This window comes from Pezoporus flaviventris, unplaced genomic scaffold, assembly GCF_033815535.1.
Source record: "Pezoporus flaviventris isolate CSIRO_AGI_PZ_B2104156 unplaced genomic scaffold, CSIRO_AGI_Pfla_v1 ptg000154l, whole genome shotgun sequence".
Classification (NCBI taxonomy): Eukaryota; Metazoa; Chordata; class Aves; order Psittaciformes; family Psittacidae; genus Pezoporus; species Pezoporus flaviventris.
Genome location: NW_026892702.1, coordinates 1,964,026 through 1,984,974, shown reverse-complemented (window position 1 = coordinate 1,984,974; position 20,949 = coordinate 1,964,026). Strand labels below are relative to the sequence as shown.

The window sequence follows — 20,949 nt, the reverse complement described above, 5'->3', positions numbered from 1 at the left end:
TTGTCCTGAAATATTCCATTAATGGGAGAAGCTTTTAGCCTACGGGATCCACTACTGTTTACATGGTACTTGTGCCCCATCGCCTTAGAAGTGCAACGTCCTGACATATCATTCAGCAGCACAGCCTTCCACCTGCTACAATGTACACCAAACCAAGTGTAAGGTATGCAGAGCATTTTCAGTTCATAACCCAGTGCCCCTGAGTCAAGATTTATCATCCCTATATAACACACAAACTAATAAACACAAAATTTAACAAAAGATACCACCCCCTCCTCTGGATGGGGCCACACATGGGGGTACCACTCATTCCATAAAGCCCAAGGAGGCAGTAGCTATTCCAACCATCTCTTTTAATCCCAGAAGTACAAATCACATTAGCAGCAGTGTTCCATCTTTTCCAGAATGCAATTTTGACCCTGAGTTTACAGTAGTAGAAAACGTCAATGGAAGAGTCTAGCAGATTCCTTTGCATATTGGCTGCATTAAACCATTACAACAGAACTATAAAAATACTAGAAAAAATAATAAACCATATTCCTTGTTCAAGTTCTGCAGAAGGAAGGAGTGAAACTGCCCTCCTGTGCTTTGCATCAGAGGAGCAGAGCAAGCGTGGCTGGAAGGAGGCCTCTGCACCAGCCAAGAGAGAAATCTTGGGCATCAGATGCTGGAACAAAGCAACAAGAGGGCCTGGCAAACTGAAGCACAGCCAGCAGTTACTGGAGACAGGACGCCAGGGTTGGGTATGGACAGATCAAAGCTATGGCCAATGGCTGGGAAGCTGCAAGAGCCTCAAGCTAGTCTGGACACTTCCCTACAGATCAGTGCAAAAATAACCCCTAAAGCCAAAAGCATTTAATCCCTCTCCATCCCTCCAAGTGCGTTCAGCTTCCCTCAAAAGAACACAGCTGGCACACTACCTCCATGCTGGTTCAGTCCAACTAGAGCCAGAAACATGCTGAGAACAAACCCTGAACCTTCACTGGCTTCCCAAACTGCTCCCCAATCCCCTGTCAACTCACAGCCACTTGTGTGAACCCAGTAACTGCCCAGGTACTCCCAGTGCTCCAGCTCCAGAACCATCCTTCACTGGGGCCTCTGATAGGAGAAGTGGTACAAAAGCCCCCCAGTCCCCACACAGTGCCTGGATGAGTGGACTCAGATAAGCACCAAGAGACTCTACATCCATCCTGGGGTTACAGGTCTGTTCTCAAGACACTTGCCCAACTGGCAGCTGATCTTGAACAAGGAACTTGCAAGGCCACAGGTAGAATAAATCATACGTCTTAAAAGTAGTAGTTAGGTCCCAGAATCCAGTGCAAATATTCTCCGGAGATGCTCGCGAGCATCTCGTCCACCCTTGGCATCAGGATCCAACAAAAACCGTGGTGAGGGAGGGACCCAGAAGCTGTTTCTGCGGTGCTGGCGAGGACCTTGGGAAGCTGCACTGACGCGGTTCGTCCAGCAGCCGCTGCTGCAGGCCAGGAGATGAAGCCATCAGAAGTAGAGAGCAGGCTCGCTGCTGAAATCCGAGAGGCCGCCCTTGTCTGCCGGAGTGAGCTGTGCAGAAAGCAGAGTTGACATGGGGTGTCATCAGATCCAAAGCACGGGTGTACCCACACCTTCAGACTGCACTGGCACCTTGCCCAGGGCTAACAACTGCATTTAATTCCCCCCTCCAAAAGTGCCCTGCAGTACAGGGTGTGCCAGATGCCTCATCTTCACCCATGCAGGTCTGGCAGTGGGACCTGGTGGAGAACCCCCTTGTGAGCAGTGCACAGTGGAAGGCACATCCCATCCCACCCACTGTCCAGGCCAAGCCAGGCACCAGATGACAGCACAGCAGGACAAAGCCACGACTTCCTTATTTAATGTCTCACCATCACTTGGTTCCCCTGGGAATCAGCTTCCTTTGGGAGGGGTCCTCCTGCAGCAGGTATCTCCTCGTATTTCTGCTCCTGCCACTCGCTGAACTTCACAGAGTGCTTTGGGGTGTAGCTGGATAAATCTGCTGGAAGGACAAAGCTGATGTAAGCATTTCTCACTATCCCAAAAGAAAGCGGGGGATCAGGAACCTGGCAGGGACATCACGGAAGCTGCCCATCTGCAGGTCCCTGCTCTGGTTTGAGTCTCATCCCCACCAAGCCCCAGTTCTGCTGGCAGCTGGCAGCATTTCCACCTGTATGGAACCCCATAAGGGTCTGTAGGAAACGTGGACAGCATCAGACACCATCATTAACCCCACAGTGCCAGCACAGTGCCTCGCTCACCTGAGTTGGGGGTACTGGGATGCAAAGTGCTGTTTGGGCTTGGAATGTAAAAGGTGCAAGATTTGTCCTCCTCTGTTTCAGAAGCATGCCCTTCCCCTTCCTCCTCCTCCTCCTCTTCTGCCAGTGAGCTCTCTGATGGGTACTCAAACATAGTCTGCAAACTTGTCTCGTTGAAAGAGATCTTCATCTAGACCAGAGCAGAGGAGAATCATCAGAAAGCAGCACAAGATCCCAACACTTGCTCTGGCAAAGGCCACCTCCCATGCCAGGGCTTCACCCTGGTTTTTAAACCACTGCATATCCCCCACCTTTCCCCTTGTGCCTTCCTGAATCTCTTATCATGCTGAGAAACCACCGAGGCAGGCAGCCACATAGCCAGGATGGAGGCAGGAGGCTGAGAGGTCCACAGTACCTCTGGCTCTTTGCCTGGCACATGCTTTGTCCTCATCTGACACTGATGCCCAGCAGCCAGGAGGAGCTGCCGCGTGTCCCGCGGGAGGCATCAGTGTTCCCGAGGAGGGGAGGAAAGGAAATCACCCACACGTTGACTTCACTGGTGCCTGCCAACTCGTTTGCCTACCCATGCTCTACACAACAGGAGCACCAGGGATCAGGACTGCATTTTGGGGAGGACATCCTGGCAAAGGCTATTTAAGCTGAATTAAAAGCAGTGCTTAATACCAGAAGTGGCAAGACAGATGCAGCTGCAGGAGAGAGGGTAACAGGGGGTAGTAGGAGGAAAAATACTGGACAAGTGGGAGGCCCATAAGGGTTCTGTTCTGAAACCAGTTTTCTTTAGTGTCTCACTAATAACTTTGGCACAGTAACTGAGAGACTGAACAGTGAAGATGACTCAAACATGGGAGCTGAGGTGAAAAAAACAGTTTAATGAAGAAAACTACAGAGCAAGAACACTAGAAATGGGTGATGTTTAACACCAACCCTTGCTCAAAGAGAAGTTCATCCTCTGTGAATAACTGAGAAGGAAAAGTTTGACGGGTTACAGGACCATCATTAGGAGGCTGCTTAAATAAACCAGGAATAATGCAAGGCATTTCCACTGGAAGCAGGGTCTGTCCTCACTGCACCCGTCAGTCCACACCCAGCAGGCAGCAGATGGCAGCAATTGGACTCCTCCCTTCTCTCCTCCAGCTGAACAAACCAGGTCCCTCAGCTTCTCCTCACACACCATCCCCCAGCCCCAGGAGTCTTTGGCAGCCTCCCCTGGCCTTGCTCCAGTTCCTCTGCATCCATCCTGCAGCAGGATGCCCAAATCCTGCCACAGTAAGTCCCAATGTCCTCTTCCAAGTTGAAAGGGGAAGCTGAGGGAAGGCGTTGTTCCCTTGCAGCCTTCCATTCTCCTAATCATTATCTACTGTTCTGCTTAGCTGTGGTTACACATCATCTCAGCAGGTGCAGAGGAGGTTCTGTTCACACCAGCAGAAATTAAGGATGAGAAAAAGCATGACAGCAGTTTGTAAGCACACCAAGAAATAACCCCAAGGAGCAGAGAACTGCTGATGCCAGCAGGCAACAGACAAGGAGGAGAAGCTTGCCAGGAATAAATTTAGGCCAAAAGCAGGGAAGTATTTAGCCAATGTGGCTCAAGGTTCAGGAGCTGCTGCTTTAAAGAGTGTTCTGATCCATTTACTTCTAACTGGAATTACAATTGAGCTAGTAGGGTTATGAACAGAACTGGTGGTTGCTTGTGAGGGGTGGTAGGAGCTGGATGGCTCAGATCTCCCCGATGCTGTGTAATAACTGGCAAGAAGAATCCCAGCCTGGTTTGTGTTGGCAGGGACCTTAAAGCTCCTCCAGCTCCAACCCCTGCCATGGGCAGGGACCCCTTCCACTAGAGCAGCTTGCTTCAAGCCCCTGTGTCCAACCTGGCCTTGAACACTGCCAGGGATGGGGCAGCCACAGCTTCTCTGGGCACCCTGTGCCAGCGCCTCAGCACCCTCCCAGGGAAGAGCTTCTGCCTAAGAGCTCATCTCAGTCTCCCCTCGGGCAGGTTAAAGCCATTCCCCTTGCACACACAACAAAGTGCAGCACATTTACCCCGTGTGCCCTATTTGCAGTTTCCCTCCCACAAGCTCACCCTCAGGCTGACAAACAGTGCCCCAGGCAGGTACCACCACCCCTGCTGCCCTGCTCCATGTGCTCCTCCAGCAGCAGCCACCTCCCTGCCTGCCCCATACGATGCCGCTGCTGGGCTCCACTGGAGCCAGACCCACAACTGCAGAGGGGCCAGATCCTGCAAATGAGCACGGAGCAGGAGCACAGCACCTCCCTGTGCTGCCCAGAGAGACACCCTGCAGCTCAGCTCTGTGGGTCATGAGGGTTTGCAAGGCAGACAGTGAGCATCTCACTGCTGCTTTTCAGTAAAGCAACAAGGGGAGCTTAAATCAAACCTGGGTTACACAGTGAGAACCTAGCGTGTCCATGCTGCAAATAACGTCATGGAGCTCTGTGCTACTTCGGCCAAGTCCAAGATGTACCTTGGACACTGGCTGGCTCCCTTCCCCACACTCCCAAGGGAAGGCAGAATGGAAATAGCAGAGAGCAGCAAGCTGCCTTCCCCCATTGCCTGCCCCAACCCCAAAGCCACTCTGACCTTTTCCAGATGACCCATGGGGAGAGGAATGGTTGCGTGTCAGGGAAAAGGGGTTGGAATAAAAGGGCCCCGAAGATCAGAGCATCCCAGTTGCTGTTGCCTGAGTTTCTTGCCCCTGCTGCTGACCTAGATGCTCCCTGATCCGAGCCAAGCAGCAGAGCGGGCAGTGACTGCTCACAATGTGGCCTCTGTACTGCAGGGACGAGCACTGCTGCCAGGCACAAAGGCCACAAGGCTGGAGGTGCCCAGGGCTCCCAAAAGCTCAGAAGTATTCCCAGAACCACCCTCACAGGGGAGAGCTTCTGCCTAAGAGCTCATCTCAGTCTCCCCTCTGGCAGGTTAAAGCCATTCCCCTTGGCCTGTCCCTACATCCCTTGTCCCAAGCCCCTCTCCAGGTTTCCTGCAGCCCCTTCAGGCACTGGAGCTGCTCTCAGGTCTCCCCTTCAGGAGCCTTCTCTTGTCCAGGCTGCCCCAGCCCAGCTCTCTCAGCCTGGCTCCAGAGCAGAGCTGCTCCAGCCCTCGCAGCATCTCCATGGCCTCCTCTGGCCTCGCTCCAACAGCTCCACGTCCCTCTTGTGCTGCTGCCCCAGAGCTGGATCAGGGCTGCAGGGGGGGTCTCCCCAGAGCACAGCAGAGGGGCAGGATCCCCTCCCCTGGCCCAAGTTAAAAGCATCATTTCATTTAATCTCCTCTCTTTCCATTTCATTCCATCAGGACACATTAGAGCCCTTCAAAGGCAGCAATCATTAACCACACTGTGCCAGCCCCAGGCACCCAGGGCCCCAGCCTGGGGGAGAGCTCATCACAAGACAATGTGCTGCTTCAGCAACACCTCCGGGCCACCGCAGCCTGCACACAGGCTCACCCCAGGCAGCCCTGCTTGGTGAGAGTGCACCTTAGCAATTCCCCCCCTCAGAGCCCCAGCTTGGCTTTGGTGGCATCCCATCACCCTGCTCCCGGGAAGCAGGAAGAGCCCCATGGCAATAAAGCGCTTGGACGCACCCAGGAAAGCAAACACAGGAGGGACAGCCTGGCACAGGGCTGGACTCTGGCAACAGGCTCTGCGTGAGCAGCTGCACCCCCCGGGGCGCAGTCACCCCTGCCCGTGCAGAGCCAGAGCCCCAAAACTCACAGGGACAAACCTGCCCTGGCATCAGCTGGGTTCACCCCATGAGCTCCCTTCCCCACGCATGAGGAGTGACAGGGGAAGCACAGAACAGCTCTGCTCAATCCAACAGGATCCCAGCCTGGTTTGGGTTGGAAGGGACCTTAAAGCTCCTCCAGCTCCAACCCCTGCCACGGGCAGGGACACCTTCCCCTAGAGCAGCTTGCTCCAAGCCCCTGTGTCCAACCTGGCCTTGAGCACTGCCAGGGATGGGGCAGCCACAGCTTCTCTGGGCACCCTGTGCCAGCGCCTCAGCACCCTCACAGGGAAGGCAAAACTAAGGGACACGGGGGGCAACAGAGCTGCCTCAAGCAACCCTCTGTGTGGGGAAGAGAGGCAGATTCAGGCTCAGGAGGCATCTAAAGAGAAAAACCAAGAGCCCAGTAACAGCAGAGACGACAGCTCTGTACAGCCAGCAGCCCCCTGCCAGACCATAGAGGCTTTTATGGAAGCACAAAAGGCAACAGGGGTTGTTTTCTTGAGGAAAAGCACATCCCACAGGAGCCAAGCACACCCGAGCCCAGGCAGAGGACTGCTCATCCTGCCTCTGGCTCCCCCAGTTCCACCTCAGCAGCAGCTGCCCGTGCTGGAAAGGAAGAATTCTGCACCCTTCAGCTGGGGATGTTTGCAGGGATTTGTCACTGTTTGCTCAGCTGAATGCTTCACCCACAGCTGTGTCACCAAGCCAGGGTCCAACCCAGACCCACGTAGCTCTGCCAGCCAGCTGAGCCACGCTGGGAAGGATAAGGCAGGCTTTTCAGGGAATATCTAACATGTGCCGCTCAGCCAACAGACCCCTGTTGCCATAGCAAAAATCATTCATTTATCTGCTAGGATTTGAATAGTAATGAGTAAGAGTGCCCAGGAAGGAGAAGCCAGGGTAAACATTGCTCAGCATGCGTCAATCCGGGTTGTTACACAAGGCTCAAGCTTGGCTCGGGGGCTGCAGCCTGCACCAGAGCAACCACGGAAGAGCCCCCGTGTACAGAGACATCATAGGAACAAACCCAAGCACTTTACAGAAACCAACGTGCGACATCCACAGCAGCCACCTCACTTCAAACACGGGGGTGGGAGAGTCCCTGCAGCTAAGGAGAGACCTAACTCCCTATGGCTTCTCACAACCCATCTCTGTTGAATCTTAGGAGCAAATCATGGGGCTAATCTGCATCCTCAGCTCCACAGCATCCCTTTAGTGTGGCTTTTCGCCACCCAGTATTGCTTCTGCTTCTTGGCAGATGTGGCAAAGCCCGAGTGATAAGGTTGGGTGGTTTGCACCTTTCAAACAGCAAGCTCTTTGCTAATCCAAATCCTCAGCTTGTAAAATTCAGGAAAAAAAAACATTACATCCTTCTAGTCATTAAAAGAGGAAGGGAAAAAAAAGTTCCAGCAAGGAGGGTCAGAGCCCCACACTGATCTCATCAGAGTGGCCTCTGTGGACTGCAAACCACAGAGCCCATTGCCCCTTCCCCACAGAGCAATTCCCAGCAGCCATCTCCCAAACCAGAGGCTCTTGCAGGAGCCGGACGGGATGGCAAGTTGTGAAGCACAAGCTGAAGTTTATTCCTGCCCCTGCTAACATCACACAGTACCTCCAGCACATCCAAACCCCCCACACTGCAGCCTGCCTTAGAGGGCAGTGGCTGCTGCGAGGTGACAAGGACCCAGCAGTTCTGCAGTAAGGTGGTTGTTACCCAGGTACTTCACAAGATCCAAACCTGAGCAGCACCAGGAATCAAGACTTGCTCTTTCCAGGTACTAATTTCCCCTCATCGTCCTCTCTCCCCAACCCATCCAACCCAGAAGTGACCGATTTAGGGACTTCACTGACTCCCCAGGGCATGTTTGGGCTGCTGATGCGCTGGGTGTGATTTAAACCAGCTTTTCACACCTGGTCTATCAAACACCTCCTCCCTTCTGAGCAGCTGATAACTGGAAGGGCAGACAAGCAGTTCAGCATGAATATGATTGGTATCTCAGAGACCAGGCACTAACAGGATCAGGGTTTTGACTCTGTGCAGTCTGACACATCAGCTTTGCTAATTCTGCTGCACCGATTGTATAAAGATGGAGTCAATGAAGAGGAAAGCACAAGGCATCACACCCAGATACTTGAAAACTGCAGCAGCAAACTGCTGGGGGTGCAGCAGGAACCTCTTCATACAGAGCATCCCATAGAGGCTGGCAGGCACAGCCCCTCAGGCTGAGCAGGAAAGCTCAAGTACCATTAGGTCAGAACAACCTCCCACCTCCACGCTGCCATGGGGTGAAAGGGAAGGTCCCTGCACAGCCAAATAACTGCCTGTGAGACTGGAAACAGAAGGCAGAAGCAGGTATTTTTGGGTGGACAATGATTCCTAAAGGGTTTCTCTTGGTCTTTCCATCTGACCCTGACTGTTCTCACAGATCAATAGTGAGAGTGGTGCAGGGGCAGTTCATAAACTGCAAACCTCTGCACGACCTTCATTTTTCTCATAACAACCTGCAGACAGCGGGATACAGTTTTCCCTCTGGAACCTTCAGATGAAGGACATACAGGAAAAATGAGCTATTTCAGAGAAGGCAGCAACCAGCTTATCTACATGCCTGCACTTGTCCTGAAAACACGTCATGTCTCAGCCCAAACTGTTGAATAACTCCAAGCACAATCTCTATGGGCTGCAGCAGCATCAGTATGTTACCAAAGCATTTGCTATCAGTCAGGAGAAGATAAGTAGCTTTTGTACCTCTAAAGCTTTTCAGACACAGGAAGAAAGGGTTCTTCCCTGAGAGATGCCTCTAGGAATGGAAGGGGCTTGAGGCTTGGCTCCTTCATCAGATTAACCCTGGATTGCTATGGATGAAGCAGCACAAGTATGCCCAGAAAACTGCAGATGGCACTTCAGAACAGTACTTTTCTGTACACAAAGCAGAGTTCAGAGCACAGGAGTTGGCTGCTCCACCACAGGCTCACTCGACCGTGCTTTTCCAAGGGGTGTCTCCGTGTAACCCTGAGTTTTGCTCAACTATGACCAGCATCACAGTCACTGAACAGCCAGCAGCACTGAAGATTTACAGCAGCAGCACGTCAGGGAAGCTGTGCTGCTGGCAAAGGAGAGGTTGCCTCCAGGGTCACATCCCAGCTCCCAAGCCCCAAGGCAGAAGAAGAAAGTCTCCATTTACAAGGCAACCCACAAAGGCAGCTCTGTGTAATCAATCTGCTGAAGCACATGGTAGATAGGAGCATGGAGATTCGAAATATTAAACTCCTTGTACAAGACATGGGGAAGTTTCAAATTCCTGATGAGCAGTGACAGGGTAGGGGCAGCCCCAGCGCACGGCAGGGCAGCAGCTTTGTTAACTCTTGACTGTGTGGGACAAGAAGAGATTCCCAAACAACCAGAGGGTGCTTGGAGTCCCAGGCTGGCAGGGCACAAAGCAGCTATTCACCCCAACCCCTGCATTCCTCTGCACATCTGCAGACGGAGGAGCCAGAGCCTTCCAGTAAGTAACAAGCAATTCAAATATAACTTGGTTCATAAGAACTGGACAGATCCCCCCCCTACATGAAACAAATCTCATCTGAACACACAACGAGAGCACGCGTGTGCAAGGTACAATCAAGTGTCAAGCCTTGGGATCCCCATGAACAATGCACAAACCCCCCAAGAGCAGAGGATTCTGCTGTACAGGCAACTCTGAGCACGTAATTTGTGGCTAGGACCCGATGCAGAGCTGGGAGGTGCCGCACACAAACATCTCCATGCAACCAAGGCTGACCACAGCAGTCCAAAGCAGCACTGTGGTCCGGTGCAAGGGAGCAGTCTCCAGCTGGAATGGGACAGACGGAGCGTTATTTCCCAGGAGACATGGGGAGGCTGGGAACGGAATTACCTCCCACCCCGGCAAGGAGCTCATGCTGAACTTCAGAACCAAAAGGCTTCCGTGATGTGACTGATAGCAGCCACACAACAGAGTTCATGTCTCTTGCCCTTTCTCTGTACTACCAGCATGCAGAATTCCTCAAGGAGAAGTGCCCAAGTGCAAGTTCACCGCGAGGCTGAGGGACTTGTCCTGCAAGCCATACGATTTCCCTAGGCACACAAGTGTTCTGCTCTCGTGATGTCTGGGATGTTGCCTTCAGCTCGCCTGTGCTCCTTCCAATGCCTACAAGCCAGCAGCTCCATGCTGCCAAGTTCCCAAGATCATCTAAAGGCCACATCTCTGAAAACAGCACAAAGCTCCTTCCGTCCACACGTTCCCAGGAGGTTTGGGAAGTTTCTGTGTGTGATACAGGGGCTCCACATGGCTCTTCCTACACAGACTGGCCAAACAGTGACAGCTCCACGGCAGATCCATGTTCCAGGCACTAAGAAGAGGCTTGGTTTGTACATACATTTTAAAGTGCCCAAGTTTCATTCAGGAGGGGACTGAAAGCGCAGCCCCAGAGGTAAAGGAGATGGTGCTGCAGCTCCCACTGAGGTTTCTTTTACTGTCACTGAACGTGGAAACTAAACATTACTGTTTCCCACACATCCCACAGGCAAACAGGGGTTCTGCCCTTGCCTGAGCACGTGCTGACTGCCCAGCTCTGCTGAGGACCGCTGGGACCACATCCTGGAAAAAGCAGAGCAGGGAGGCAAACCCAAACCCAAGGCAGGCTGAATACTGGAGATGGACAGAACTTATAAACTACTTCCAATCTGGTCCATAGACCAGGGGATCCTGCCCCTCTGCTGTGCTCTGGGGACCCCCCCCCCGCAGCCCTGATCCAGCTCTGGGGCAGCAGCACAACAGGGACTTGGAGCTGTTGGAGCGAGGCCAGAGGAGGCCATGGAGATGCTGCGAGGGCTGGAGCAGCTCTGCTCTGGAGCCAGGCTGAGAGAGCTGGGCTGGGGCAGCCTGGAGAAGAGAAGGCTCCTGAAGGGGAGACCTGAGAGCAGCTCCAGTGCCTGAAGGGGCTGCAGGAAAGCTGGAGAGGGGCTTTGGACAAGGGATGTAGGGACAGGCCAAGGGGAATGGCTTTAACCTGCCAGAGGGGAGACTGAGATGAGCTCTTAGGCAGAAGCTCTTCCCTGTGAGGGCGCTGAGGTGCTGGCACAGGGTGCCCAGAGAAGCTGTGGCTGCCCCATCCCTGGCAGTGTTCAAGGCCAGGTTGGACACAGGGGCTTGGAGCAAGCTGCTCTAGTGGAAGGGGTCCCTGCCCATGGCAGGGGCTGGAGCTGGATGAGCTTTGAGGTCCCTTCCAACACAAACCATTCTAGGATTAAAGAAACCAATTACGATAACACTGCCTGTAATCTGTATGATCAGAACTCGGAGCACAAAGCATTCCAAATCTCCTTTCAACCTCTGGGGCTGGCTGAGCCCAGGGCACGTCCTAACCACCTTGAAAGGCAGCTCACCTCATCTGCATAAGTTTCTATTTTAGCCCTCCTACCCTGCTCCTTGTGCTGCTGACAGCAGCAGCCGAGCAGGGGATGGGAGGAGGAGAACCAAGGGGAATTTGGGAGCAGCTCAGGCTGTTGCTGTGGCATAGGAGCGGCGAGGCCGTGGAGAACCTCAGTCACAGAACATTTCCCACTGTGGAGATAAATGCGAGCCATGAGCTCTACCAGGGGGGTTGGACAACAAAGCACCAGCACTTCAAGGGGCTGGCAGGCAGCAGGGAAACAAACCCAACCTCCTTCCCCACCGCAAGCCTCAGGTGCAGCCTGTGAGGTGGTTTAAAATCTGTAACCACCACAAGATCCTGGCTTCTGGAGTCACTGGCCACAAGCAGCACAAGCTAAAAATCAGACTGAGAAAAGGGCAGGGAAAGAGCACTGTCTGGGTGAAGGAGGTCCTCACATTGACAGCTAAGGGAAATCACCTCTGCAGGGGAGGGACCTGATCAGCCAAGACACCTATTTCTGAGCAAACGTGTCACTGCTGAGCTCATCTCCCCAAAAATCCAATACATCCACGTCAGACACATCCGACAGGCACTCCTTAAAGGCGGCACGTGGATTTGCCTCAGCAGAGCACAGTCACAAGGCAGAACACGGAACAGGAGCACACAGCTCCCTGAGAGCTGAAGAACACCAAGCCTTGTCCTGACCCCTCCGAACACAGAGATAGGAGAATCAAAGTAATTCTTCAGAGGCATTTTTGCCTCTGCCACCAGGTTCATTCACTTGTGTTATGGTTAATTTACTTGTGATATACATTGCAAAACCACACTTCAGGCAGTCGCTGCTGTTTGGATTCCACGCTGCACAGACTTGCTCCAGACAGGTCTGGGCAATAGCTGGAAGGGTTCATCCCTGCCAGCATCTCGAGCCTACACCTGGTTCTCACAGGAGACCATCTCCAGCACACCTGAACACAGAAAGCTAGGGAACAAGAAGTTCAGCAGGTTCAGCCTACAAAACTGCTGCCCATGGTGAACGGCTGAGGGGCGCTCAGAATGCTCCCTTACCATTCATTTAAGTGGGCTTTTGGAAGCCAGATTCAGGCTTTATGCAGCTCAAAACATTAGAAAACAGACCATAAAGTCCAGGTGAGCTGGAAAGTTTTGAAGTTCAGCTGAAGCTGAACATCTCTGAAGTCAGCTTTGCAAAGAAGCAGGACACACTCCAACTGTTTGGATCCCACCAGCCTTGTTCTGGTTAAGTCCCACTCACACAAGGCCCAGCTCACCTTCCAGTACCCAGCAAACTGCCAACTGTGACAAGCAAAACACATTAAAACCATCAACAACCTGATGTTTGTTGGCTCTCATGTCCTGTTTACAGGATTTGGGTGGCCTGGCCAGAAGTCACCTTTCCTGCAGCATTCCAAAGAGGCACCAGGTCCTGGAGAGGACAAAACCACGCTATGACTTGGGATGAGCTGCAGGAGTGACAACACGGAAGGAAGGAGCACAGTTTGGGCTAATTCTATACACACAGGCCCTTCATGGCAGAGTCCAGCCTCCAACAAGATGAGACCATGAAGCCTAAAGACAGACAAGTACTGCTCAGGACCTCGGCAGTCCTCAATCCTTTCCAAGCACTCGCTCCAACACGGCAGTGACATGTTTTACACATACCCAGATCTATCCTGCTGACAACTTTATTGTACATCATTCTGGCAGGTAACCAAACCAAGACTGAGCCTTGTCAGCTCAGCCAAGTTAGATTTTATCCTCTGAGATCCCAAAGATCCGCATCCTGCAGCAAAGCCTTCCCTTCCTCCTGGGGCTGCTGTCAGGCTGAAGTGTCTTTACTTCTGTAATAGAGTACAAAGATGAGCACTGAACAAAGGTCACCAACAGTGCTCTGCATCCTCTGCCCCACTCCCTGTTGGAATGAAGGTCAGGAGGTCTCCTTCCACCCCTGCACACGTATCCTGGCCTCACTCTTGGAGCTGACAGCTCAGCCAGCCTCTCCCAGCAGAAGTGCAGTGCTCTGCTGGACACCCAGCACGTCAGCTCAAAGCTGCAAACGTTCACTGTTTTCAAACTGGACACCCCCAGCTTTATCTGAACTGATTTGCTTGGAGAGGTCTCAGAGCACTTATACTGCTTGGAGAGGTCTCAACCCAGCCATGGAGTAGATGAAGAGTCCTCAAGGGCCTCTTAATGCTGTAGGGCAAGAGCTCCAACTCCCTGCCCACACTGGTAATCTGGATCCCAGGATGAACATGGCTGGGGCTGCCCCCTCCTTTACCTACAGATCTTGATCATGTCCCATCATACACAAATAGAATCACAGAATCAACTAGATTGGAAAAGACCTTTAAGATCAAGTTCACCTTCGCAGCCCTGGTGAATGACTGTCCCACCATGGCAGCTCTGGTTGCACAAGAGAGCTGGGACCCCATTTTTCATTCTGACCCAGGAGGAGCATTTCTCTCTCCCTTATCAGCTCCAACACAACACAAACAACTGCTTCACATACCTGAAGTGTCTGGAAAGAGCAATAAAGCTGTTTTTCCTGAAAGGCCTTGAACACCAGCAGCGTTCCTCAGGCACAGCAAAGTCACAAGCCCCTGCACAGCCCAGAGCAGGGGGCTGGAGCTCCCTCCACACAGACCAGAGCAGCACTGAACCCATTCCCACCCTGTCCCAGTCACCCTCCCACTCCAAAAAGCCACAGAGGATGTAGACCATGGAGTCAGCTCCATTCTGCTGGTGTCTCTGCTATAGTCAGGCAGTCAGTGGCCAGACATGGGGACAGAAAAGGGATGCTGTTTCCTCATTTGAAGAAAAACACCATTTGCATCTGACAGAACACTCAGTCCAACAGCCACCGCCTCCGTCCCTCCTAATAAATCAGTAGCCCTGACTGTAAGCACAGACACCGGCTGATCCGATTCGGGCTGTGCTGTTTATCTCACCCAGATTCCTGCTGGACATCAGCAAGGCGATGCAGTTTTCCAAGTCAAAGTTTCACAAAACACCACTTTCCTGAACCTGGATCATACTTAAAGGCCTTTCAGCAAATCCAAGGCGAAGTTTGGAAAGGAAGATGCTCAGCAGGAGGTGGGCTCACCCAGCAGATCTGCCTGGGGAGAAGCAGCACCCCAAAAGACCCAGGCAACTGCTTACTGAAACCAGCATCAGAATGGATTTCAATACCCCCAAAAGGGGCACTGGTTTTAGCAAAGACCTGCAGCTTCCAGCTCACAGGAAATGTCTGCTTCTGCCCAATTCAGGCCAAAATCAAGCTTCTGAAAACTCCTACAAAACAGAACCTTTGTTTTTGGCCGGTTGCCCCGGTGACACAGAGCCATCCCTTGGGAAGAAACCAAGGAATGCATCCCAATGCTAGCTCCTTCTTTTTCAGGCATCAACACTCAGCCTTATTGCCCAGAGTAAAAGCCACAAACACCCTCTAGGTTAAGAGTAAACAGCAATCTTTCCATTTGCTACGGCGTCAGCATCTTCTAAACCCTGGCTACAAAGTCAAACTTCAATGCTTGCCACCCCTAGCAGGATGGGAACTGAAGGAAAAGCTGGTGTTCATCCCACTACCACATTAATTCTATCCAGAAACTTCTCCTTAAGCTGGATCTTATTTTCCAAAGGGTCCCCATTTGCTTCACCCTCCCATGCTCTGCAATGTTACAAGCAGCTCCTTCTTTGCCTTTTAATCTCTCTTCTCAGAAACTAGATCTTCATGCAAGATCCCATGCAGGACATCCCCCACACGTAACTCTTAGCAAACCCCATTACATTTACAGATGCACCTTGCAACGTTTAGCTCGCTTCACCTTGAGTGCCTGCAGAGAGGGACAGTTAATGCCATAAGCTGATACAGACATAGGTGGAGAAGCAGCAGGACCTGCCCCATGTCACAAAAAATCCAACACTGAACAGCCAAAACAGATGTTAACCAGTTTCAAAGACTCATATGACAGCTGAGGTTGGGAAAGGACCTCTGGAGGTCTTTAGTCCCAACTCCTGCTCCAAGCAGGACCTGATCAATTGCTCAAGGCTGTCCCCTGGCAAGTTTCAAGTAGCTCCAAGGATGGAGATGCCACTGCTTCTCTGGGCTCCTGATCCAGTGATTAACCAACTGCAAACAACCCAGTCACTGCACCAACCTTGTCCTTGTCTCCCTCCTTTTTGTACTCGTACGGATGCTTCCACTGCGCATCACTTAACTGGCGCTGCTTAATTGAGGCTCTACTTTTCTACCAGCCAGCACCACCCTGCACAGAGCTGCCAGCCCCGTGTCCAGCACAAGCAGGCTTATCTAAGAGTCACTGTCCTGCAAAGACAGTGTATTTTCTGCTCCATCCTTAGAATACCCATAACTGACATTTTGTCTTGACATTTCCATCATTTATAGCACACCTGATTTGGCGTACATCCAGTTAATACCCAAACTGCTCGGTTGAGCAGCCAAGGAAACAGCTGGAATGAGCTCATGCCAGGAGGTATTTAAGCAGCAGAACAACTCCAGGCTGACCAAGCATTTCCCCATGGGAGGACACGGAAAAACAACTCATGCAGGAGCACGAGCAAGAACCAATACTCCTGCTTATTTGCTTATTCTGGATCGCACGGCACTCATGCTCCAGACCTGCTACCTGCATTAGTCACAATCACATTAATACAGACTGTGTGTTCTTATGAGGGAGCTTAACAACATCAAGCCATGACAAAGAGCTCTCCCTGCCTCCCTCCTAAATGACAAGCACCCTGTTCAAAGGATTTCCTCAGCTTAGAACGCTCAGCGCCTCAGGCACCCATGTGGATTCAGTCCATCAAATATTTAGTTGCATTCAGGTAACGGAACAACGTCAAACAACTCTTCCCGCTATGGAAAAACATGTCATGTCACAGACCTGGAAATCAGGATCTGTCACCCTGGCATGCTGCTCTCAGAGCTGAACAATTCACACCTCCTCCTGCGGCACAGCTCCTTCTGCATGACTGTGTCCTTATCGCATCCACATGCATTTCACCAAGCCACACAAAGATTAATTCTCAATTTAAGGCTCACAAGGATCTAAGTTAGAACCTGGCATTCGCTTCAAAGACCTGGAGCAATCAACATCTCTCAGATCTTCAGAGATGGAGCTCCACATCCGTAACAAGCAGCCAGGTGGTATAAGCCTATTAAGGGAGTTAAGTTGCTGATCTCTTTCTGCCTAATAGAGACCTAATTCTTGTCTCTATCAATAGATCACTAATGCAGGGAATACGCCAGTGCCACGCTGGCCGCTGGCGTGTGTCGCAGGCGGGACAGGGACCACGGGGAGCTCAACGTGTCCAGCCCCACCACCGAGGGAGCAGAGCTGCAGGGGAGGCGGGCTCACAGCCATTCAAACCATGCAACTCCCCATCATTGTCTGAATACCTGAAATATTTTACTTCCCGTTATCATACCTCCCACAAGCAGCTGTGGGAGAGGCCCTGCAGTTACCCCAGCTCATATCCCACCCTTATCCGCTTGTTAGAACAGCACCCAGTGCCCCATCCCCGAGAGCTCTCAGAGGGCCGATGAAACCCCTGCCCACCTCGCCACCCGGTGCCTCATGGAAACCCAAGCCAAAAGCACACCCGAGTTACTTTCAGCCTGGCTCCTTGGGGCAGAGGTGCCCCAGGCCGTTACCTTCTTGCGGCGGGAGCCCGTCTTGCTCATGCAGGACCTCTCCAGGGACAGGTACCCCCCGATCACTTCGATCTCATTCGCCGTGGGGTATCGCTTTTTATGGGACACCCCAACTTGGGGCCCATCAGCGTTCTCCACTGGTCTGCCTTTCGCTTTGCTCTCGTCCTCCTCCTCCTCTTCCTCCCGCTGCGGCCTTCTGCTGGCATCGGTGAGAGTCTGCAGCCCCGAGGCAACGGGCTTCCTTTTGGGCACAACAGTGAAGGTGCTGCCTCCCCTCTGGTGGGGGGCAGAGTGTGCCCTGTAGAGGGGCACGGAGGAAAACTCCATCTCCAGGTCAGGGCCAGCTCCTCCAGGCTGATCCACGCTCCCCGTCCTCAGAGCCCTGGGACACAGCTCCCCGCTGTCCGGCTCCACAATGTCATCGATGTAAGTCACGGGTACCAGCGGATCCAGCGGCGCCGCTGGGGAAGCGACGGGCTCTTCCTGCTCCGGGGCGGAAACCCCCGGGGGCTCCTTCGGTGCCTTCACCTCGGAGGCCGGTGGCGGCGGCCCTGGCGTGGCGCTGGGGGCCGGGGGCACAGCCGGGCCGCCGTTCCGGCGGGGCACGAAGAGGAAGGAATTGCGTGAGTTGAGGCGCAGCTTGGCCAGGGCCTGTGCCTGCAGGTCGTGTGCGGGGATGGCAGCCAGGTCGGGCTTGGGGGCCGGGTGGATCTCGAAGGAGCCCCCGGCCCGGGGGGCTGAGGAGGAGAGCGGCTGCGTGGAGCCGGTGGCACTGGGGGCCGGGGTGGCACTGGGCGGGGGCGGCACGGCCGCTTCGGCCTCCTCGGGCTTTGGCCTCCGAGCGTTGGCTCTGGCATGGGAAGCGCTGGCGGGTGGCGCGGATGGCACTGGCGGCCCCTTGGGCAGCGCGGGCCGGCCCGCGGGGACAGCGCTGGGCTCGGGGACGCGGCTGCCGGGGGGCAGGCCCCGGGGGGTGACCGTGAAGGAGTTGGAGCTGATCTTGTGCAGAAAGCAGTTGGCCAGGGGGGCTGCGGCCTTGGGGGCGGCCGGGACCGCCTGCGGGGCTGCGGCCCGGGGGGGAGCCGGGGCAACCGCGGGCTGGGGGGGCACAGCCCGGGGGGGAGCCGGCTGCGGGACAGCAGGCGGAGGGGTGGCAGCCCGGGGGGGAGCCGGCAGCGGCGGAGGGGTGGCCGGGCGGGGGGGAGCCGGGGCTGCCTGGGGGACCGCGGGCTGGGGGGCGGCAGCCCGGGGGGGAGCCGACACCGGAGATGCCGGTGCCGCCTTTGGGGCCCGGGGGGAGCCGGGCACCACGTGCGGAGAGGGCGGCCCGGGGCGGGGGGAGCCCGGCGCCGCCGCAGGAGCGGGCGGCCCGGGGCGGGGGGAGCCGGGTCCCGCCGGCGGAGGAGCAGCCACGGCGCCGGTCCCGGTCAGCGCCTCCCCTCCGCGGCGGCGGCGGCCCCGCGGGCGCTGCCCGAACTTCTCCAGGAGGCGGCTGACGGTGCCCGGCTCGGCCGCCTCGGGCGGCTCTGGCGGCTCGGCCGCGTCGTAGATGACGACCTGGTCGGCGCGGATCTCGGCGAGCGCGGCTCCGCGGCGGGCCAGCAGCTCCCGCAGCGGGTCGGGGCGGCGCGGCGGGGAGCAAGCGGCCGGGTCCCGGCGGCGGCCGGGCAGCGCCTCCCCCTCGGCGAAGCAGGTGGCGGCGTCGGGCTGGGACTCGATGATGAGGATGTTGTCGGCGCGGATGGTGCGGATGCCGGGCACGGCGCTGTACAGCTCCAGCAGCTGCCGCAGCGGCCGCGCCGCCTCGGGGCCGTGCCCGGCCAGCCCCTGCCGCAGCCGCCGCCGCTCGTTCTCCAGCCGCATGAAGGGGTTCTCCCGGAGCGGGCCCAGGCTCTCCGCCACCACCAGCCGCTCCCCGGCCGGGGGCTCGGGCTCGCCGCCGGCCGCCCCGGCCAGCTTGGCCCGCTTCCTCTCCAGGATCTCCCGCTTCCAGGCGGGCTGAGCCCGCGGCCCAGCGCCCAGCGGCGCCTCCGCGCTGCTCATGGCGGCGGCACAGCCGGTTCTGCGCGGCCCGGCCGCCGCCTCCCGCCGCACCTGAGCAGGCCCCGCCGCCGGCCGCGGCACCGCCCTCGGCGGGGGGCGGGAGCGGGGCGGGCGCCATGACAGGGCCCGGCAGCGGCTGCTCCGCTCCCGGGGGGGGAGCCGCGGGCGGGGCTGCGGGGCCCGGCTCATCGCTGCCCGGGCGCCGCGGGGTCGGGACCGGCCCGGCCGCAGCAGCCCCGACGTGCCGTGGCCCGTGTGGTGCCAGCCCGGGAGGAGGGGAGTGGAAAATGTCTTTGGGGTCACCCAGCGTGAGCTGGGAGCAGTGCCCGGCGCGGGCAGCCCTGGTGGGGAAGGAGCAAGCCATGGGCACCCCGGAGCGTGCCGGTGGGAGCTGCGGAGCAGGCAGGCTGGGGTTCCACAGCACACGCAGCCCGGCGGAAGGGCTTCGCTCCGCAGCCAGCGCTGCTCGTGGGGCACGGGAGGCCTCCGCAGCGTTGTTGCCAAGGGCCAGCAGGTGCCTTTGGGAGCTCTGATGGGTCCGGAAATGAGTGCTCGGCGCGCAGCTCCGGGAGCGCTGCGGGGCAAAACACTCGGCCCGCGAGGCGTGGGGACACGGCCCTGTACGGCACAGCTTCAGTATGGGGACACGGCACAGCTTCAGTATGGGGACACGGCCCTGTACGGCACAGCTTCAGTATGGGGACACGGCACAGCTTCAGTAGGGGGACACGGCACAGCTTCAGTATGGGGGACAGGGCACTGCATGGCACAGCTTCAGTATGGGGACACGGCACTGCATGGCACAGCTTCAATATGGGGGACACGGCACTGCATGGCACAGCTTCAGTATGGGGACACGGCACTGCATGGCACAGCTTCAGTATGGGGGACAGGGCACTGCATGGCACAGCTTCAGTATGGGGACACGGCCCTGCACGGCACAGCTTCAGTATGGGGGACACGGCACTGCACGGCACAGCTTCAATATGGGGGACACGGCACTGCATGGCACAGCTTCAGTATGGGGACACGGCACAGCTTCAGTATGGGGGACACGGCCCTGTACGGCACAGCTTCAGTATGGGGGACACGGCCCTGCACGGCACAGCTTCAGTATGGGGGACACGGCACTGCACGGGACAGCTTCAGTATGGGGACACGGCACAGCTTCAGTATGGGGGACACGGCACTGCATGGCACAGCTTCAGTATGGGGGACACGCATGGCACAGCTCCCCTTTGGGGACACGGCACTGCATGGCACAGCTTCAGTATGGGGACACGGCCCTGTACGGCACAGCTTCAGTATGGGGGACACAGCACTGCATGGCACAGCTTCAGTATGGGGACATGGCCCTGTACGGCACAGCTTCAGTATGGGGGACACGGCACTGCATGGCACAGCTTCAGTATGGGGACACGGCCCTGTACGGCACAGCTTCAGTATGGGGGACACGGCACTGCATGGCACAGCTTCAGTATGGGGACACGGCCCTGTACGGCACAGCTTCAGTATGGGGGACACGGCACTGCATGGCACAGCTTCAGTATGGGGGACACGGCACTGCACGGGACAGCTCCCCTTTGGGGACACGGCACTGCATGGCACAGCTTCAGTATGGGGACATGGCCCTGTACGGCACAGCTTCAGTATGGGGGACACGGCACTGCATGGCACAGCTTCAGTATGGGGACATGGCCCTGTACGGCACAGCTTCAGTATGGGGACACGGCACTGCATGGCACAGCTTCAGTATGGGGACACGGCCCTGTACGGCACAGCTTCAGTATG

The 20,949-nt window shown here is 55.7% G+C and overlaps 1 protein-coding gene across 1 annotated transcript; it reads right to left on the bottom strand.

The window, feature by feature from the left end:
- Window positions 1-336: 336 nt before the first annotated feature.
- On the bottom strand, window positions 337-19,216 carry TPRN (taperin). Its single transcript, XM_061479580.1, has 4 exons — window positions 17,116-19,216; window positions 2,271-2,457; window positions 1,881-2,011; window positions 337-1,560 (listed from the first exon to the last, which is right to left on the bottom strand). Exons 1-4 carry the CDS (start codon window positions 19,156-19,158, stop codon window positions 1,498-1,500), a joined length of 2,424 nt encoding a protein of 807 aa, XP_061335564.1. The 5' UTR covers window positions 19,159-19,216; the 3' UTR covers window positions 337-1,497.
- Between the last annotated feature and the right edge of the window lie 1,733 nt (window positions 19,217-20,949).